Source organism: Anarrhichthys ocellatus, unplaced genomic scaffold, assembly GCF_004355925.1.
Source record: "Anarrhichthys ocellatus isolate YVR2014 unplaced genomic scaffold, GSC_Weel_1.0 scaffold215, whole genome shotgun sequence".
NCBI lineage: Eukaryota > Metazoa > Chordata > Actinopteri > Perciformes > Anarhichadidae > Anarrhichthys > Anarrhichthys ocellatus.
The window spans coordinates 33169-52073 of NW_022280245.1; the positions used below are offsets into that span (position 1 = coordinate 33169).

Here is an 18905-nt window from a genome sequence, read left to right on the forward strand (position 1 = left end):
AGAGAGAGAGGGGTCCACAAACATGCGGCGGCTTGTATGTATTTAAAACAAATGTATGTGTTTAATCCACACTCGCTGCTGCAGTCGGGCGGGGCTGCGTTATAAATCAAACACATCCAACAGGCTCTCCCAGGTATGAAAAACAAAGACCCCCGCTGGCCTACAGCAGCGCGGTGGACTTTAAAAATCGTCCGTCTGGCAGATCAGTGGGACGCAGAACCGGCGTCTCTCTGATCTTTCTTCTGTTTTCACACAAAGCAGAAATAGCTTTATGATCAGCTGTTCAATAATAACAGTGAGGTTATAAATCAAACACCCCAAATCACCTCACGAGGTGCAATAATGTGTCTGCGTATGAACACGTCTATATAAAAACAGTCATGCTGATAAAGCGTCACAGAGTCAGTCCGCAATGTTCCCCGTGGTGTGGCTCAACTCAGCCGCCATCTTCTGGGTACAGAAACTATGACCAACATGACTGTACAGGGGATTAGGTCATCATCCAACAGGTGATTTAAACATATTAGTGAAGAGCAGGAGGAAAATATGTCAATGGAGAAAGTACCGGCCCATTCTTCAGTGTTTAAAAAAAGGAAATAGCATTTTAGGCAAATTCAAAAACATTTGAGAAGAGGCCTAGAGACCAAATCAAGCCTAGAGGATAAATACCATAAACCAGAATGCAATGCAGCTGGAGCTGGAGTTTGAATAAGGAGGTCTCGATGCTCATTGTGTGTACTGATAAAGGAAGCTGAAGTCCAGAAGCCTGGGGCCTTTTTTTAAAGTTTGAAGACTTCGACTGAAGAGAAATAGTCCGTCTAAATTTAGAAGGACTCTTTTTCTTTGTACACTCAAACATTTCCCGTCAGGAAATAATAAAGCTGGTTTCATTTCGTTGGCTTCATCCTGGTACGGACAAGTTCGACCAGTTTGTCTGAGCGGTGAAGAGAAAACACCGTCTCCGGAGGAACTCCGGGCAGGAAGGTTGGGTGTTTTCCGATCAGAGTCCTTCGAGTTCAGGCTAAGATCTCTTTCTCTTTTGATAGTTAGGCCCCGCCCACTCATTGTTGGCATAAAAACAGCTAGGACTTGCTGGGACTTGATTAATACACTTTGAGGAAGAGCGCAACATCAAGAATTATATCTGGTGAGTAGATTAAAACAGATAATAAATGCAACAAATACTAATATAAAAGAGAAGTATAACAACGTATATAGAATATATGTGTATATGGAGCCTGCAATGTTAACGTGAAACAAATACAGTCTATTATTACAGGTTATTATAATCATTATGAATATTAATATTATTATTTTACTACCATGAGAAAAAGTATGGATATATTTGCAACTAGGTAAACGAAGCCAGGCTGAACCGATGTTGTGTTTTGTTTCTCTTCCGCTCCATTCAGGTTTTCTTGGCTCAGCCATCAATGCTGCTAATTCCACTGAGGTAAAACATTATTCATTTTTTATTTTCTACCAATTAAATTCGGTCTATATTTCCTTACAAAGTTTGACACAAAGCCTACGTAACGGCAGAGGTCTTTGCTTAAATGCCAGTCAGTTGTTTGTAGTGTGTGTGTGTGTGTGTGTGTGTGTATGTTTGTGTGTGTGTGTGTGTGTGTGTGTGTGTGTATGTGTGTGTGTGTGTGTGTGTGCGTGTGTATCTTGAACTGGATTCTTGGCTGTCAGTGGAGGTTTTGAAGGACTAGCGTGATGTGGTCTCTGGTGGTCTCTCTGAGTTCTGGATGTATCGTAGTTTGTTGATGATTTTGGTGGGTGAGCCGTACAGGATGATGTTGCAGTAGTCCATTCGAGAGGTGACGAAGATGAAGGCGTGGATGAGTGTTTCAGCGGCTGTGGAGGAGAGGGAGGGGTGTAGACGGGTATATTTTTAAGGTGTTTTTTGTGACGTGATTGACGTGTCGTTCAAAGGAGAGGGTTTGATCAAAAATGATCCCAAGGTTACGGACATGTGTGGAAGCAGGAACAGCGCTGCCATCGATCAGAGGGAGAAGTTGTGAGTTGTTTAGGGATTTGGGGCCGATGATGAGGATTTCAGATTTGTCCCTGTTGAGTTTGAGAAAGTTGTCTTGCATCCAGTCTGTGAGGCAGTCGGTGATGGTGGAGTGGGTGGTGGGGGTGATGGATTTGGTGGAGATGTAGAGCTGTGTGTCGTCAGCATAGCAGTGGAAATGAAGACCATGGTATGATGCTGCCAAGGGAGCAAGTAGAGGATGAAGAGGAGGGGACCGTGTCCTGAACCTTGGGGGACGCCTTGAGAGACTGGGGCTGTGTCGGACTTGAATTTGTTGATGCTATTTGTTGATGCTAATGAACTGTTCACGCTCGGAGAGGTATGATCTGAACCAGGAGAGGGCTGTGCCAGTGATATGGAGGGAGGACTCGAGACGGGAAAGGAGGATGGAGTGGTTGATGGTGTCAAAGGCTGCACTGAGGTCGAGTAGTGTCAGGATGTTGAGGGAGTGGTCATCAGAGGACAGGAGGAGGTTGCTGGTGACTTTGATCAGGGCGGTTTCTGTGCTGTGATCTGACTCACCGAGTCATCAATATTGAGATACCTGCAGAGTGTGGCTATGACTCAGCAACGCTCAACAACATGGTTGACTGGTTATCTAACACAGGAGCTTTATCAAGCCACATATTTTGGATATTTGTAAAACTTGAATGATTCATAAGCAACAGGGTTGCTCATCTCATTGGTACTGAACATTGTTTACAGGTTTGTGAAATATCCAGATTAACCAGGGAATTGTTTCTGTAAAGCACAGCGCATTGAGTTACGGTATTCATTTACTTAAAAATAATTTTGTTTTCTTAAACCGACAGGCATCAACTTCAGCTACTAAAGTGGAACTTTCCGAGCTCAAAATGGCGAAATCAGCAGCTGGTAAGTCTAGTGAGTGAAAATAAGGAACATTGAAATACATTGTTTGTTTTTTGGTCACCTATACTTTGTTTGGTGATGAACGTTAAACATTGTTTTCTTTGTGATCAATGAAAAAAGTAACGAGAAATCTGACATCAATGTGAATCTAATCTAATCGAGTAAGTTTAAATATTCAAAAACTGAACTAAACATGATTAGGTTTTGAAGAATCCTCCAGCATTGTTCCATGCGTCATGCACATTGGTTCATACACAGCAACGTCTACAGCAATAATGGAAAATGGCCAACAGCATTTATTGGCTAAGCAGTGTTTCCCAAAGCTGTAAATTGAATTAAGGCACATGAGAAAGTGATGCTAACCTCGGACAGGAGTCTTGGAGTTTCACACAGATTGGCTAAGATTTTCATCTTAGATATGAGCTCATTGTGCTCAAGTCAAAGTGGAGGCTAGTATTCGTGTTTCCCACAGCAACAGCAGCAATCAAGGAGAAAAGAGAAGTAGTAACATTTATGATTATCAGTCCTGTATCAGTAGCAAGCTCTGCAGTAGAATCAACACTCTAAGAATGATCATTATAGAAACCACATTTGTTTTTATTCTCTTACCGACTGTTTATTACCCAGACAGATAGCTGCAAGATGATACTGCTTTCATGCATTATAAATATTATGAATATCGACACTGACTTAAATGGATCTTTTGATTTTAAACAACCCAGTCGCCCAAAAAACGTTGGCAATGTACGTTTCTAAATATCGACATATCTGAAACAAAAATATGTTTGATAAGTTTCATAACAGCCTCGTATCAGGATTGCAGAAACGCTTTCGCTCTCTCAGATTAATAATACGTGATAAGAACAAACCTGTTTTCATTATTGTCGTCAATGAAAAACAGGATTATGACAATTTCTCATCAAATTTTTGTTCTCATTGTTTTACAGCACCTGAACTCAGGATTGCACTTATTGGAAAAAAACAGAATGAAAAGACAAAACTAACCAACTTCATCACTGGAAAAACAGATCGTTCCCATCCAACAAAGTCCACGCAAGTTGCACATTTCAACAGCGAGTGGAGGAAAAAACCCCTGACAGTAGTGAAGATGGCAGACGTCTTCAGTCTGCCGGTGAATCAAATGAGACACAAGATGAAGATGTGTGTCGCTGAATGCCCTCCTGGACCAAATGCTCTGCTGCTGTTAGTGAAGCCCTCTGACTTCACTGAGCAGGACCGACTAAAACTCAAGTTCATCATGAACTTCTTTGGACAAGATGCTTTTAAATACGCAATGGTCATCATAACAGAACATGATAAGATATGGAATTCCTCACTTAATCAACTCCTCGAAGACTGCGAACAAAGGCAGCATAGAATGATCTTTGAGGGAAATGGTTTTCCTCATTGTGATCGTCAAGAATTGATGGAGGACATTGAGGACATAGTGGATGAAAACAGGGGACGATATTTAACCTTTGATCAAGAAAGTGATACCATTGTTACACCTGTTTGTGAGAAACCCCCTCTAAACCTGGTGTTGTGTGGGAGACATGGAGCCTGGAAGACTTCAATGGCTGAAGCCATTCTGGGACAAAGAAAGTTCGGTCAATCTGTTGACTCATCAGAGTGTGTTAAACATCAGGGAGACGTGTGTGGACGTTGGGTTTCTGTGGTGGAGCTGCCTGCCTTGTATGGAAAACCTCAGGAGGCAGTGATGAAGGAATCACTCAGGTGTATCTCCCTCTTTGATCTTGAGGGCATCCATGTCTTCTTCCTGGTCCTACCTGTGGGTGCCCAAAGTGAGGAAGACAAGAAAGAGTTGGAGACCATCCAGAAGACTTTTGGCTCTAGAGTCAATGATTTCAGCATGGTTCTTTTTACTGTGGAGGCCAATCCCAACTCTCTAAAAGTAGAGAGGTCTCTACAGGAAAACAGAGACATCCAAGAGCTCCTCCAGAGCTGTGGTGGACAATATCTTGTCTGCGACATCAAGGACAAGCGGCAGGTCTCTGAAGTTTTACGTAGAGTAGAAAACAAGGGAGTTGTGGGATGCAGAGGATTCACCAAAGAAATGTTTCCCGAGCTTCCAAAGAATCGGGTTAGAAGACATGTAACAAATGCAGATAGTTATCAGAGTGGAGAGTTTCAAAGGATGGCGCCGAATACAATGTCTCTCAGAAAATCAGAAGGACACTCTGTCAGGACGGGGCCGAGAATAATGTTTCCTAGGAAGAAGCGTCTCTCAGTGTCTCTCAGGATTGAGCCGATTAGAGAGACTTCCAGAATGGAGCAGAGTAGAGAGACTTCGAGGATCGAGTCGAGTAGAGAGTGTCTCAGGATGGTACTGATTGGGAAGACTGGTTGTGGAAAGAGTGCTACTGGAAACACCATTTTGGACACAGATTGCTTTCATTCTCAAGTTTCTCAAATATCGGTGACCAAGCTTTGCCAGAAAGTAACCGGGGAGATTGATGGGCGTCCTGTCGCTGTGGTCGACACCCCCGGCTTGTTTGACACCACTCTGAGTAACGACAACATTAAACAGGAGCTTGTGAAATGCGTCACCCTGTTGTCTCCTGGACCTCATGTGTTCTTACTGGTGCTGCAGATCGGTCGCTTCACACAAGAGGAGAAAGACACTGTGGAACTGATCAAGGAGTTTTTTGGCAAGGAGTCAGAAGACTTCATCATTGTTTTATTCACCAGAGGAGATGATCTTGACAACACAACAATTGAGAGTTTCATAGGAAATGATCCTGAGGACCCCTTAAAGAAACTGACAACTGAATGCGGAGGAAGATACCACGTCTTCAACAACAACGATAAAGAGAATCGTTCCCAAGTCAGCCAGCTTCTGACCAAGGTTGAGTCAATGATAAGGAGAAACGGAGGTCGCCACTTCAGCTCAGATATGTTCCAAGGAGCTGAGGAAGTCAGACTAAAGGAGATAGAGAAGCAGCTGAGGGTCCTCGAAAGAAAACATCAAGAAGAAGTGACGAGGATAACTTTAAGGCTTGAAGAAGAAAGAGAAGAGAGATCCAAAGAACAGGAGGAACACCAAAAAAAGATGGAGGATATGGAGAGGGAGAGAGAAAGAGGAAAGAGAGAAGAGGAAAGGAACAGGAAGCAGCAGGAGGAAGTCCAACTACACCAGTGGGAAGAGAAACTTAAAACTCTGGAGGAAAAACTACAATACGTATCAGAAATAAATGCTCGTGCTGACTGGGCGTCAATACTACAGGCTAGAGAAGAAATGAGAAAAGGACGAGAGAGTTGGGAGCAGGAAAGAAAGGAATGGTGGACGAAACGATATCAAGAAGAACAACAGAGACAGGAGGAGAAAAGAAAAGAAGAAGATGAAATCAGAAGAGAAGATGAGGAAAGAGAATGTAAAGAGTCACAAGAACTCTATGACATGAACATGGAGCAAATCAGGATGGAAAATGAAGTGGCCAGAATGCAAGCTGAAGAATTCAATGAATACAGTGAAAGTTACATAATGGATGTTTTAGCTGAGATGGAAAAGCGTGAAAAGGAAATGGAGGATCTGAAGGAGAGGCAACAAAACCAAAATGAGTTGATAATAAAACAGCTTGGCAGAAACAAAGTCTACCAGAAAGACATCAAGATATTGAAGAAAAAACAGAAAGAAGAAATGAAGGAGCTGAAGACGCAACTCTTTCTCAACAACACAGATCATCTGATCAAAGAAATTAATGATCTAGAGAAGAAACATGAGGCTGAAATAAATGTCTGGATAGAAACACACATGAACAAAGCCACACGAGACAAGGCGTGTTCCATTTTATGAGAGTTTTCTCTAACAGCAGCACAGTTTCAGCTGCAAATCTGTGACTTTTTGGTTCGAGTGAGATTTAATTTGTTCTTGGTATTGAACTGATGTGTACTGATGGTCTACATCATGTTCTTCAGATACCTGTACTTCATTTAACCAATGTCTGACATGAAAAAACAATCACACAACAAATGTATAGTTGTAAGTACAAATGTCTGAGAACAGTTAACACATCTATGGTCAGTGCACAGAATGTCTGACTTTAGGTACTTTGACTGTAAAAGCTTATTACCTTTAACTTTATGCGTGTTTATGTAAAGTTCAGTGCATCAGTGATGACACTAGACAACTCTTATCAGATGCATGTTATAATGTGAACTAGAAGGACTTTGTTTTTAGTCAGATAAAACTTTTAAACTGATAGTTAACTATTTTACTTTTAAGGCACAGGCACAGTAAATGAAGGCATAAAAGACATAATTAAGTTGTTTTTTTTACAAGGAATGTCTATTTTTTCCTTATGTTTTCATTGCAGTCATAAAATGTAACCATGTAAACATCCATGCTCACACTGTAAATATGTTTTTTCTTATTCTTTTGTTCAGTTGTCTTTATAATTACTAGGGTCAATACTCAATTTGTCATCATATTTTAGGAAAGTTAAGATGCCGTTAATTAGCCATTAAGAATGTTTCTCCTCTGCACAATCTGCAAGTTTACTCTCTTGTTTCTAGTAAGCACACTCCACAATTTAAAGAATGTAGGAGGTATGTATGTATGAAAAACCACAAGCTTGTTCTTTCGTGTGAACTTCCTGCTGTGGACAAGTTTGACCAGTTTCCCTGTTTACAGCCAACGCTGTGCAGCACGAACGACTTTGCTTTGTTGGAGCACTTTTTGTCCCGTGATTGTACTTTTCTATATTATATTGTACTTTTTATTAAAGATAAATCTGTGACAACAGATTTCTATCTTTTTATGTGTGTTTGTGTTTCTATTGTTGTATTCATAGTGTGTGGACAGACGGAAAGAGAGGTTTCAACAATCAAAATAAGTATTATTATAATGAGTAAGTATTTAGGATAGAAGTAGTAGTAGCAGTAGTGATATTGTTAAAAATAAAAAGGCTTTTAGGTCTGAAACTATCCGTTAACTCAACTTTATTTGCAGTCATAAGTGCTTCACATAAAAATATTCAATAAATAAAAAACGTGTGACAAAAAAAATCAACAAAACTATAAAGCGTTCAAAATCAATAGAAAAAAAATGAACACGGGATGAAAATGATCTAAAAAAATAATGATTAAAGCTTAAATGACGTTATAACATTACTCTAATCTGCAGGTGGAACAACGCCGACTCGACTCATAAAATGAACCCACACATCAGTCTGTGTAGTTGGGTACTTAAAGCTGTCGGGTTACATCAGTTCCATTAATTGCCACGCCCTCTTCACGGACTTACTTACAGGAATGAAACAATGAAGATGATCTGATGAGATGATTCACTTGGATGTTAGTCACAGAGTTCCACAAGTTTCACTTTAGATTCTATCTTGATGGGAAAGTCTTTGTGCTCATCCACACCTATTCCAGTCTTTGGGGGGATTCCAAATCTGCAGACAATGATTTATGCAAATATTTCTGATCCAACTTCCTTCATCAGTCTGAAGCTCTAGTTCCTGTCTAACTGTGTATTGTCGCACAAACAACTCTAAAATCAAGTGAAATACAACTTTGTTCAGGAGGTGTGCATGTTTTTGCATGTTGTAGAGATACTTGATGTCACTTGGCCTGTTACTGTCACAAGTCAAACCCTGGCTGACATAAATCCTTTTAGTTATTGACATATTTTTATGCCTCCACACTAGCGTTATGTTTTTAGGTTCTCCTTCCATCCATACGTACGTACGTTATGTGCGGTCCGTTCTCGTGAGCATGAAATCTCAGGAATGCCTGGAGGGGATAATGTCTCTCTGGACTTAAGAATAAACTAATTAAACTTTGGTGGACCTCACGTCTGTCCCATTCTCGTGAATGTGACGTCTCAGAAACCTTTGAGGACATTTCTTAAATTTTTTTACGAAGGCCCACTCTGACTCAAAGATGAACTAATTAAGATCTTGGTGGGCAAAAGGTCGCTGTGACCCCACTTTACACACTTCTGGCCTAAAAGAATAAATAAAATAATTGATACGATGTTTATGACAATTTCAAACAAATGTCTAAAGGGATAAAATGAAGAAGTGATGACATTTTGGACATACGGATGTAAAGTGCTTTTGATTGGCTGGCGAAGGCGTTTGCGAGGCGGTACTTCTCGTTATTGTTTTGAAGGAACAGCTGTGGTGACTCGGCTGTGGCATTCTTGTCGTTCCTGTGTTGGGCCCTGCCCTGTTGGCTCTGCTGATAAAAAGGTCGTCTTGTCAATTTAATCTTATTGTGGAGCTTCAACTCTGATGAGAAGGTCACCTGGTGAGTAGACGCTCGGAAAATAAATGCAACTAATAAAGAAATGTCTATAGAAATATAGGGAAGTATAAATGTACTACAGAAAGTAATTCATTAATTAAAATCAGTGTATTTCTAATCCTCCGGTGGCTGTTCGGGTGATGAGGTGGACCAAACCCAAAGCTTGAGAGTGTGAGGAATAAACTACACTAAAGGAGCAACAGCAAGAACCTCAGGTAAGTGCAGCATGTTCAGTATGTCAACAGGAAACAGAGATAAATGACAACTAGCAGCCAACAAGAAAACTGTTTCTGGGTTAGACTTCAAACCGTTTGAGGCATTGACACTTTTACTAAAAGACTGCATGACTTAACTTAGATGAAAATGCAAGTTCATACATTTACTCTCACTGTATATTACAGTTATTGTGTTTACTTGGTTACTTAATCTCTGCATTTTGGTATTTTGCAGAAATAAATCCCCAATAGCTGCTCCATTCGTATTCCTCTCCCACAAGTTCGTGCAGAAGTGACACAATAATGGCGGCATTGGCATTCGGTAAGTATTGTGTATTTGAAAGCAGGTATAAGTCATCAAACCCAGCATGGAAACACAAAGAGGGATCGTATGAGATGGCCACAAGCCAACAAAAAGGTGGAATGTTCTTGGCACTGACTCTAACTTTTTAGTTTCAGTTGGCTTGCATCTTAAAGAATGTTGACACTGATGACACAAAGGGGTCAGTTGCTTGGTGCTTGATGGATGATAACATTGTGATCAGTTGTTATTTTGATGTTGATGATGTTCTGGCCCTCTAAAAGCAAAGGATTGATTAATGTAGCTTCATGGTCATGGTGTCTTCTTTTTTTAAATTGTAGACCAAAGACAAACACCATGTACCCAATAAGACAATCTTCAAACTAGAGTTGATATCTAATGTCTCCAGGTTGCTCTTACTGTGAAACTAGAAAATACTGTATAAACTAAAGAATTGAAGGTAGAGGGATTTGCTATTTTAACGCAAACAGTAAAATATCATCTGTAAAGAATTACATTTTGACATTTGTTACCAACTTCATGCCCAGAATATTTTCATGATATCAATATATTTTTATAGTTTATGCGCAAAACAAATGGTGCACTAAATCAGGGGTCTTCAACGTTTTTCAGGCCAAGGACCCCCAAACTGATAGAGAGATGGAGCAGGGACCCCCGACTATATATATTGTATAAAATTGTGTTTTATATTAAATGGGCCTAGTGCCGTGTATAAACATACCTCTTTATTGTGCATTCAATACTAAGATATTCAAATAATACACATGTTCATATATTCATGTTTTTATTTTAAACATGTGCAAGGCACAGTGAGTAGGGGGGCCGTGCCACTGCCTTTTATAAACATACCTTGTCAGCTGATACCAATGCCAATATCAACATTGTCTGTTAGTTGCATGATAATCATCATACAAGCTATTCAAACTGACGTTTATATTTTAAACATAAATGTGGAAACTAAAATAAGTGATGGCCTATTAGTGCCATTGCCATGCATAAACATACCTGTTATCTTTCATACAATACTGAACTATTAAAATAAAGGACAGATTACACATACCTGGAAAAAAAATAAAATGTAAATGGTCTAATCCAGAGGTCTTCAACCTCTAGGGGGTCCGTGGAGGTACTGCAGTGGGTCCGCGGAATTTTGGTTGATTAGAGAATTTAAAAAAAATAATAATAATAATATATATTTTTTTTTTTCTCTAAACATGAATCTGTCCATTATTTTAATAGTTCAGTATTGTATGAAAGATAACATTTCCTCATTAGTCAAAGAAGAGAAGTGAATAATTCTACAATTGCAAAACACAAAAGTAAGATTTACATTTAAAAACGTAATCCCACAAATTCTGACTGTCTTCATGTGTTAATGTTTGAACCACTGGAGAAGAAAATGCTAAAGAGAAATGATGTAAATGAGCTCATGTAGTTTGATAATAATAATAATATAATGTTATTATTATAATTATTATGAAATAGAAAAATGTAGTAATGCTTTGGCTTTTGTTGTTTTACAGTATCTGAACTCAGGGTTGTCGTGTTTGGAAAGAGACAAAACGAAAAAACAAGACTAAGTGACTTCATCACGAGGGGAAAAGATGTGAAAGCGTCAAAGCAATGTACAGCCGCCGACGGAGAATGGAGAGGCACAAAATTAAGAGTAGTGACGACCTCAGACGTCTTCGGTCTGCCGCAGGATAAAGTGAGACACGAGATGAGAAAGTGCGTCGCTCTTTGTCCTCCTGGACCAAATGTCCTCCTGCTGTTAGTGACGCCGTCTGACTTCAATGAAGAGGACAGACACACATTGAAGTTTATTCTGAGCTTCTTCGGTGAAGATGCCTTTCAACACGCGATGGTCATCAAAACACAAGAGGGAGAGTTATTGAATTCTTCTGTGGACAAACTCATCCGAGACTGCAAACAAAGGCAGCACAGCATTAACTTTGACAAAAAGGGTGTTTCGGATCATGATTATAAAGAACTGATCGGAAAGATGGAGAACGTCGTGAGTGACAACAAAGGAGGACATCTGAACTGTACTGAAGAGGCTGATCCCAGAACAGTATCTGTAACTTCCAAGCCTGTAGTGAAGAGGGCAGATTCTGAACATCAGAACAGAGAGTGTCTCAGGATGGTGCTGATTGGAAAGACTGGTTCTGGAAAGAGTGCCAGTGCAAACACTATTTTGGGCAAAGCATGCTTCAAATCTAGACCCAGCTCAAAGTCAGTTACAGAGGTTTGCCACAAAGAAACCGAGGAGAGTGACGGACGGCCTGTCGTCATAGTCGACACCCCCGGCTTGTACGACACGACTCTGTCCAACGATGAAGTCAAAGAGGAGCTTGTGAAATGCGTCACCATGTTGTCTCCTGGACCTCATGTCTTCTTACTGGTGCTGCAGATCGGCCGCCTCACACAGGAGGAGAAAGACTCCGTGGAGCTGATCAAGAAGTTTTTCGGCAAGAAGTCAGAAGACTTCATCATTGTTTTATTCACCAGAGGAGATAATCTTCAAGGCAAAACATTTGAGAATTACATGCAGGAAGACAGTGAAGGCTATGTTACAAAACTCCTAGAAGACTGTGGAGGAAGATACCAGATCTTCAACAACAAACATCCCAGCAGTGCTTCAGTCAGAGAGCTACTGAGGAAAGTTGATTCAATGGTGAAAAGAAATGGTGGTGGCTGCTACACCTCCGACATGTTCCAAGAAGCTGAAGCAGCCATACAGAAAGAAATGAAGAGGATCCTGAAAGGAAAGGAAGGAGAGATACAGAGAGAGAAGATGGACTTAGAAAATAAACATAAAGAAGAAATCCAGGCCAAGCAGAAAGAAATGGCAGAACAAATAACCAAAACTCAACGAGAGACAGAACTGAAAGCAGAACTGATCAAGATGAAGAGGGAAAACATTAAGAAGGAGCAGGAAAAGATGAAGAGAGAAGAAGAGGAGAGAAGAGCCAAGGAAAATAAGACGAAAAAGCAGGATGAAATCCAACAAATGCAGTGGAAGCAAAGTCTTGAAGCTACTGATAAAACGCAGATCAGAGTGGAGATGAGACAAGAGCAAGAGATTTGGGAGAAGGAGCGAGGGGAGAGGTGGAAGAAACGATATGAAGAAGACCAACAGAGACGATTTGAGGAGCAAACGCAGCTTCAAATGCTCAAAGCAGAATACAAACAAGAAAAAGAGGAGTATGGAAGAAAAAGAAAGGAAGATCAAATCAGAAGAGGAAAAGAAGACCAAGAGTTAAAGATATTACAAGAAACACTCATGAAAAATCTACTGGTACTCCAGAATACCCACGAAGAAGAGGCCAGAAAGCAAGCTGAAGACTTCAATGAATTCAGACATAGATACACCGACGACTTCGAAGCTCTGACGGAAAAGCACGGCAAGGACATGGAGGACCTGAAGGAGAGGCAACGAGAACACAACGACATGCTGGTACAACAACTGTGCAAACACAGACCGCATCAGAGAGACTTTGAGAGACTGAAGAGAAAACAAGAAGAAGAAATGAATGAGCTGACGGTGACCCTTCATCCACCAAACAAAGAAAACATGGACGAAGAAATCAGCGAACTGAAGGCGAGACACGAGCAAGAAACATACCAGTGGATACAAGAACATGTGAAGAAAGCGGGAAGAAGGAACTGTCCCATTTTATGAGCTGTCGTGAGATGTGACCGCAGCAGCACAGGTTCAAACTGCAGAACTATGAGACGTATACTTATTCCTGTTTGTTTCCTGTTATATATGTTCAGGGTCTGAAATAAGCACCCGACAGATGTGCGTTAGTTGTTGGCAGTAAAATAGTCGGACAACCCAGAAAGACACGTTTAGTGAGGTTAGCGTATAATTGGATAGATCTACACATTCAGAATTAGCTCGCAAACTGCTGCGGGAAAGTAGCGCTATCAACAATACAGACCCACACTCGTTAGTGTGTCTACTCAACGTATTAATTAAGTCTAAAGGACGGCTCAGTGTGTGGCGGAGGGCTGCCTCTGGTCCTGAGAAGTTAAACCTTAAACCTGCATTCTCTCTAATTGCCAATCAGGAAAGTCTGATTGTATGGAAGTCTATGAGAAAATGACTCTACGGCGTCTCTACGTCACCCAAACATGGTCACGTCTGCTCGCTGGTTGTTAAAAACCAAGATGGCGACGGTTAAAAATGACAAACTCGAGGCTTCAAAGTCGCTGTCCACAAGTCAAACACAAAGCCGTCCGCTTCTTACATGCAGTCTTTGGTCGTGAGTTTGTGGTGAGTGGGAGAGGGAGGCGGTGGATGCACTCAGAGGAGAAATGAGCAGTTCAGTAGTCGAGTGGTGGTAAACGTACAGGGAAGCTGAAGTTCCCGTGTTTTGTTTCTCATCTGTAAAGTGAAGAGAGTGGCCATCACTATGGTTTCTGCTTCCGGTGTTCCGGAATAATCTCTGTATGAATTGAAATGTATTGCTAGTATATATTTGCACGGAGGTAATACACCATGCAGGTCATTTCTTTCTGTGTAAATATATCAAACATTGAATGACATCGTTCTTTACATAAAGTGAAACATCTCGCTAAAGGACCACGGTTGAAGATTAGCCGGCTGGCTAACACTGGCACATCTACAGTAATGTTGATTAATGTGTGTTGTACTTATGAATATATGAATGAAATGAAATGTTATTCCTTCATTTGGCGCATTGATTTCAAAAGAGGCAGATCAAGTTTAGAGTGGCAAACAAAAAACTAACGACTTTCCCGGTGGAGTCAGTGGAACAAAAAAGGAACTTTTAAGACTTTAATTTAAAGTTTGCGCTGTTAGAATCTCTCTTTTCTTTTGCTCAGTTGTGCTTGTTGTGATGGTGTCATGTCAATACTGTATTTGTCACCACATCTTATGAAACATGCTTTATTTACACATTTAGAATGTTTCTCTTCTGAAAAATCACCAAAAAACTCTTTTGTTTCTTGTAAACACTTCACTGATTATAAAATAATCATGTAACAATAAAATGTTTGAATCTTAACCTTTGTGTCTCACATTTTTCCTTATACAGCTAATGTAAGAAACGTATTCGCATACTTATATATTATATAATAAAAGCTCATCATGTAATAATTAACACACAATGTAAGATATAATGTAATAACAGTTTTGTACATAATGGTATAAGTTATTACATTATAAGATATTTATTACACTAAGATATTTATTACATTATAAGATATTTATTACATTATAAGTTAAGCAAACTTTGTTTTGAATAATGTACATATTGTGCATAATGTAATATTTATGTAAAGTACATGAACCTACATGAAGTGGAGTCATTGATTTGTCTGTTTGTTCTTGAGGACATGTTTATGATCATTTAATATTCTGGATGATTCTTAGAATGTTAAAATATATAACTTGAGTTTTTACATGATGTGCTGATTATTGCATTATAAGCTTTTTATATTTGAATATAACATTATGCACAGTTACTACATTATGTGCAGTTATTACTTTATGCATTGCTACATTATCTGCAACATATAGATTCTATTAAAGCATCAGCGGTGACTGACCTGTGTCAAACTCACTGAATGTCTCGAATGCAATGTGAGCGTTGAGAGGAGCGCAGCAGAGTGTTCATAAAGGAGGAGTGAACTCTCGCATAGAATAAAATATGTGTTATAACACAGGGGATATAGAACACCGTGTGAGACTTTACTTTAAGAGCTGTTGTGTGTTCTTGCTGGTTCTAAAGCCTGAAGACTTCACGACTCAGCACAATGTGAGACAGAAAACCTCAGTGTTCAATAATGTTTCATTTTACACAAACACAACAAGAAGCAACAAGCTCACCGAGCAGCAGCAGCTCTGTGTATATTATGGTTCAGTGTTCATGTCATTGAAAAACCTTGAAGCACAAATCTAAGAAATGATGATTATGTAAGAATCAACAACCTCTGACACACCTTCAACAACAACAACATTAATGTCGGATTCAGGAGCTGTTGCATTATATTGCATCAGAGTTATTTACATATAGATGGACATAATAACTGGTACAACATATCTGTTTTATGAAACAATCTGTTGGTTCGTTATATTCTGATGACGGATGTTGATGACCATCACAATTACAGGGCTGTGCCCACTTTGACTGCCCACTTATTGTGGCCCATAAATATCACAATAACATCATTATGTATCGCAAATCTGAAAAATAAAATATGCCAACCGTCAAATTCCTCTTTAACTTTGTTAATTGTGTTTGTGTGGATTGTTTACACAATATTGTGTGTGAAATATTATCAAAATATCAAAATATCAAAAACCCATCCGAAGCAAGAGCAGGATGAGGAAACAAAGGATCAGAAGCACGAGAGCAGCGTGACGGATCTAAAGCACGAGTCTGAATACAGAGCGCAGGATCAGGGGACGAGCATGAGGACAACATAGGACACCTGAAGCTACAACAGGACGAGCACGTGAAGAAGCAGGACGCACTGCAGTGGGACGTCATGTTTGTCTGTTTACTATTCTCATTACTAACTCAAAGATTTACCTTTTTCATCATCAGAAATGATTATGAATTGTTTGCAGAGCTGCACATTTATAAGTATGGGTTTAACAAACTTTGATTAATTGTGTGAAAGTGAAAGTTAACACTTCATTATCAGGTTTGTTGTTAGACAAACTACTTTTGCAATTATGATATAAATGAAGATAATTGAGAGAGTTGGACTTGTTCGTACCTGTACTGTACGACCATCATGTTCTGCTCCCCACAGTGTCGGGCACAGCGGATGTACCTCATCCAGCTGGACTTACTGGGGTCATTACCGTCTATAAAGTGCTGTAACGTCCCCTCTGCATCGTAGATCTGGAACACACAGAATACAGGGTCAGAGGTGAGAGCAGCATATGCAAGTGTAGTGCTCAACAGGAGCAATGCAGTCCTGTGAAGGCCTCTATGGCCGCTGTGTCTGTTAACAAACAGAGATACATATAGAATACGTACATCGTTATATTTCTGGGTACGTTTTCATCTGTGAAGGACAATAACATCAGATACAGGTGAGAAAAGCTGCAACTACCGCTATGATCCAGTTCATTATTAATGAATTCACCATATTATATTTAGATATATTGTGTGTCATTAACTGTCAAAATACGGTACAAAAATTACAATCACGATTTCCAAATGCAAAAGGTGACGTCTTCATAACTATGTCTGATTAACAGTCCAAAACCCAGAGAAGTTTCATTTACAACCAACTCTTCACATCTGAGCGTCTGGAGTTTAAAGACAGTGAAGCAACGAAGAAGAGTGCATCAGAGCGACACTACGTCAATACTAAACTATAGCAGTAACTATAATATCAATAAAATATTTCTGTTATTCTAATGTCAATTATACAATTGTTGTGTGTTTGGGAAACCCAACAAAACTCTCTGCCGGAGTGTTAAAAGAATAATTACACCTTCATTCAATCATTCAATCATTCAATCATTCCAATGAAGGTCTGAAGAGAAGTTGGGTTCAGTCAGAGACCTCCTGAGAAATATTCTCCAACTCAAGGTCTTTATTTTTATTAATTATATATTTATTCATCTATTTATTTTTGTGCACCATCTATTTTTTTATGGGCATTTATTTATCATATCTTAGTTTGTTTTGTTTTTTTGTATATTTAATGTCTGTTTCTGCGTTGCTTATTTAAGCTCATTCAGATAGCTGCAGTATGTTTTATTTTTTTCTGACTGTTTTCAAAAAAGGAAAATATATCAAATGTATGCTAAATATCCTGTAGATATATGGATAATAGATCTGCAGACTTGGGCTTGTGGTCACAACTGATATTCTTTTGTGATATTCACTTCAGGACGTTCAGTGTTTCATGGCAGCAGCTGTTACACTCTGAATCTGAAACGGACGAGTTGAGGAAAGAGAAGATCTACAGTTTCATGTCGTGGAGCTGAACATATACACGCTTCAGGTGAATATGATTTTGTTCCCGAGTATTTGTACCACAGATTAGTCTAAGTGTTTAACTGTAGAACTGTAGGCGGTACCGGAATATTTATGGTAAAGCCAAAGTCATGAATCTGTATATTTTTCAGAGATTCATCACATAATTCACGCGGCGATGTTTCCGTTTAAGGTTCGGGTCGCTGCACTCGCAGCTCAAACACAGAGAAATAACTCCGGTTGATTTGAAATGTTTTAGAAACAGATGAGGCTCTTCTCCTGCGTCAGGCTGAGGCTGTGGTTCTGACGGGCCTGCTGGTGTTAAACGTCACACAAACCTGATTTAGACCGGCTTAAGAGCCTCGCTGCTCCGCCTGTCAGCGGCTCAGACATGAAAACAACTTCTGAGGTCTGAAGATACTTTGAGGAGGAAACAAGATGCATGAACGTGAAACATAAACCAAAGCTTTCTGCTGCTTGTGTGGCATAAAGACGCAGCTATCGGTCCGAAAAACGGATCTCAACAAGCACAGGCCAGACATGACAGAAACACAAGTTGAATTTCTTTGATCATTTATTTTACAAAAATTGGAAAACAATGAATCTATATATTAAACATAGTTAGTGTTACTAATGTTGCAAACATGTTCTTTACGTGCTGTAGACACTGAACTATTTATATTGATGAATCAATCATGGATTCTTAGTTGAGCTGAGGAGCTCAGAGTTGAAGGTTTTTTACAGGATCTGGTTAAAGTAAAATGTATATTTTGGGCAATATTTTAAATGAGGCACGTAGAATAAATATTTTTAATGACATTTTACAACTTAAGCTTTGTTTTGGAGGCTTTTTCTGATGGAAGCGTTCGTCGATGACCATCGGAAAGATGAACATCTTACGATTATGAGTTCAGCAACTCGTGTCAATTTCTGCTCGTTACACGAATACAATATTCTAAAGATGAACTTCTGTCTTCACAAAAAACAACTCAGTTAAGTTTAGGCAACACAACAACTCAGTTAAGTTTAGGCAACAAAACAACTCAGTTGAGTTTAGGCAACAAAACAACTCAGTTGAGTTTAGACAACACAACAACTCAGTTGAGTTTAGACAACACAACAACTCAGTTGAGTTTAGGCAACAAAACAACTCAGTTAAGTTTAGGCAACAAAATAACTCAGTTAAGTTTGGACAACAAAACAACTCAGTTAAGTTT

General features: G+C 39.5%; 2 protein-coding genes across 5 annotated transcripts; both read left to right on the plus strand.

Annotated features, from left to right (window-relative positions):
• The first annotated feature begins 1081 nt into the window (after positions 1–1081).
• On the plus strand, positions 1082–7712 carry LOC116400897 (GTPase IMAP family member 8-like). Of its 2 annotated transcripts, XM_031878995.1 has the most exons (4): positions 1082–1147; positions 1413–1453; positions 2854–2914; positions 3859–7712. In XM_031878995.1, exons 3-4 carry the CDS (start codon positions 2896–2898, stop codon positions 6723–6725), a joined length of 2886 nt encoding a protein of 961 aa, XP_031734855.1. In that variant the 5' UTR covers positions 1082–1147; positions 1413–1453; positions 2854–2895; the 3' UTR covers positions 6726–7712. The 2 variants fall into 2 exon arrangements, with proteins under 2 accessions (XP_031734855.1, XP_031734856.1); XM_031878996.1 differs by lacking the exons at positions 1082–1147; positions 1413–1453 and having other exon boundaries at positions 2421–2914.
• A 1388-nt stretch (positions 7713–9100) lies between these two features.
• LOC116400898 (GTPase IMAP family member 8-like) lies at positions 9101–14737 on the plus strand. 3 transcript variants are annotated; one of them, XM_031878997.1, is made up of 4 exons: positions 9101–9184; positions 9327–9396; positions 9632–9718; positions 11242–14737. In XM_031878997.1, the coding sequence occupies exons 3-4, from the start codon at positions 9700–9702 to the stop codon at positions 13398–13400; spliced, it is 2178 nt and encodes a 725-aa protein (XP_031734857.1). In that variant the 5' UTR covers positions 9101–9184; positions 9327–9396; positions 9632–9699; the 3' UTR covers positions 13401–14737. The 3 variants fall into 3 exon arrangements, with proteins under 3 accessions (XP_031734857.1, XP_031734859.1, XP_031734858.1); XM_031878999.1 differs by having other exon boundaries at positions 9158–9184; positions 9289–9396; XM_031878998.1 differs by lacking the exon at positions 9101–9184 and having other exon boundaries at positions 9202–9396.
• Positions 14738–18905: the final 4168 nt, after the last annotated feature.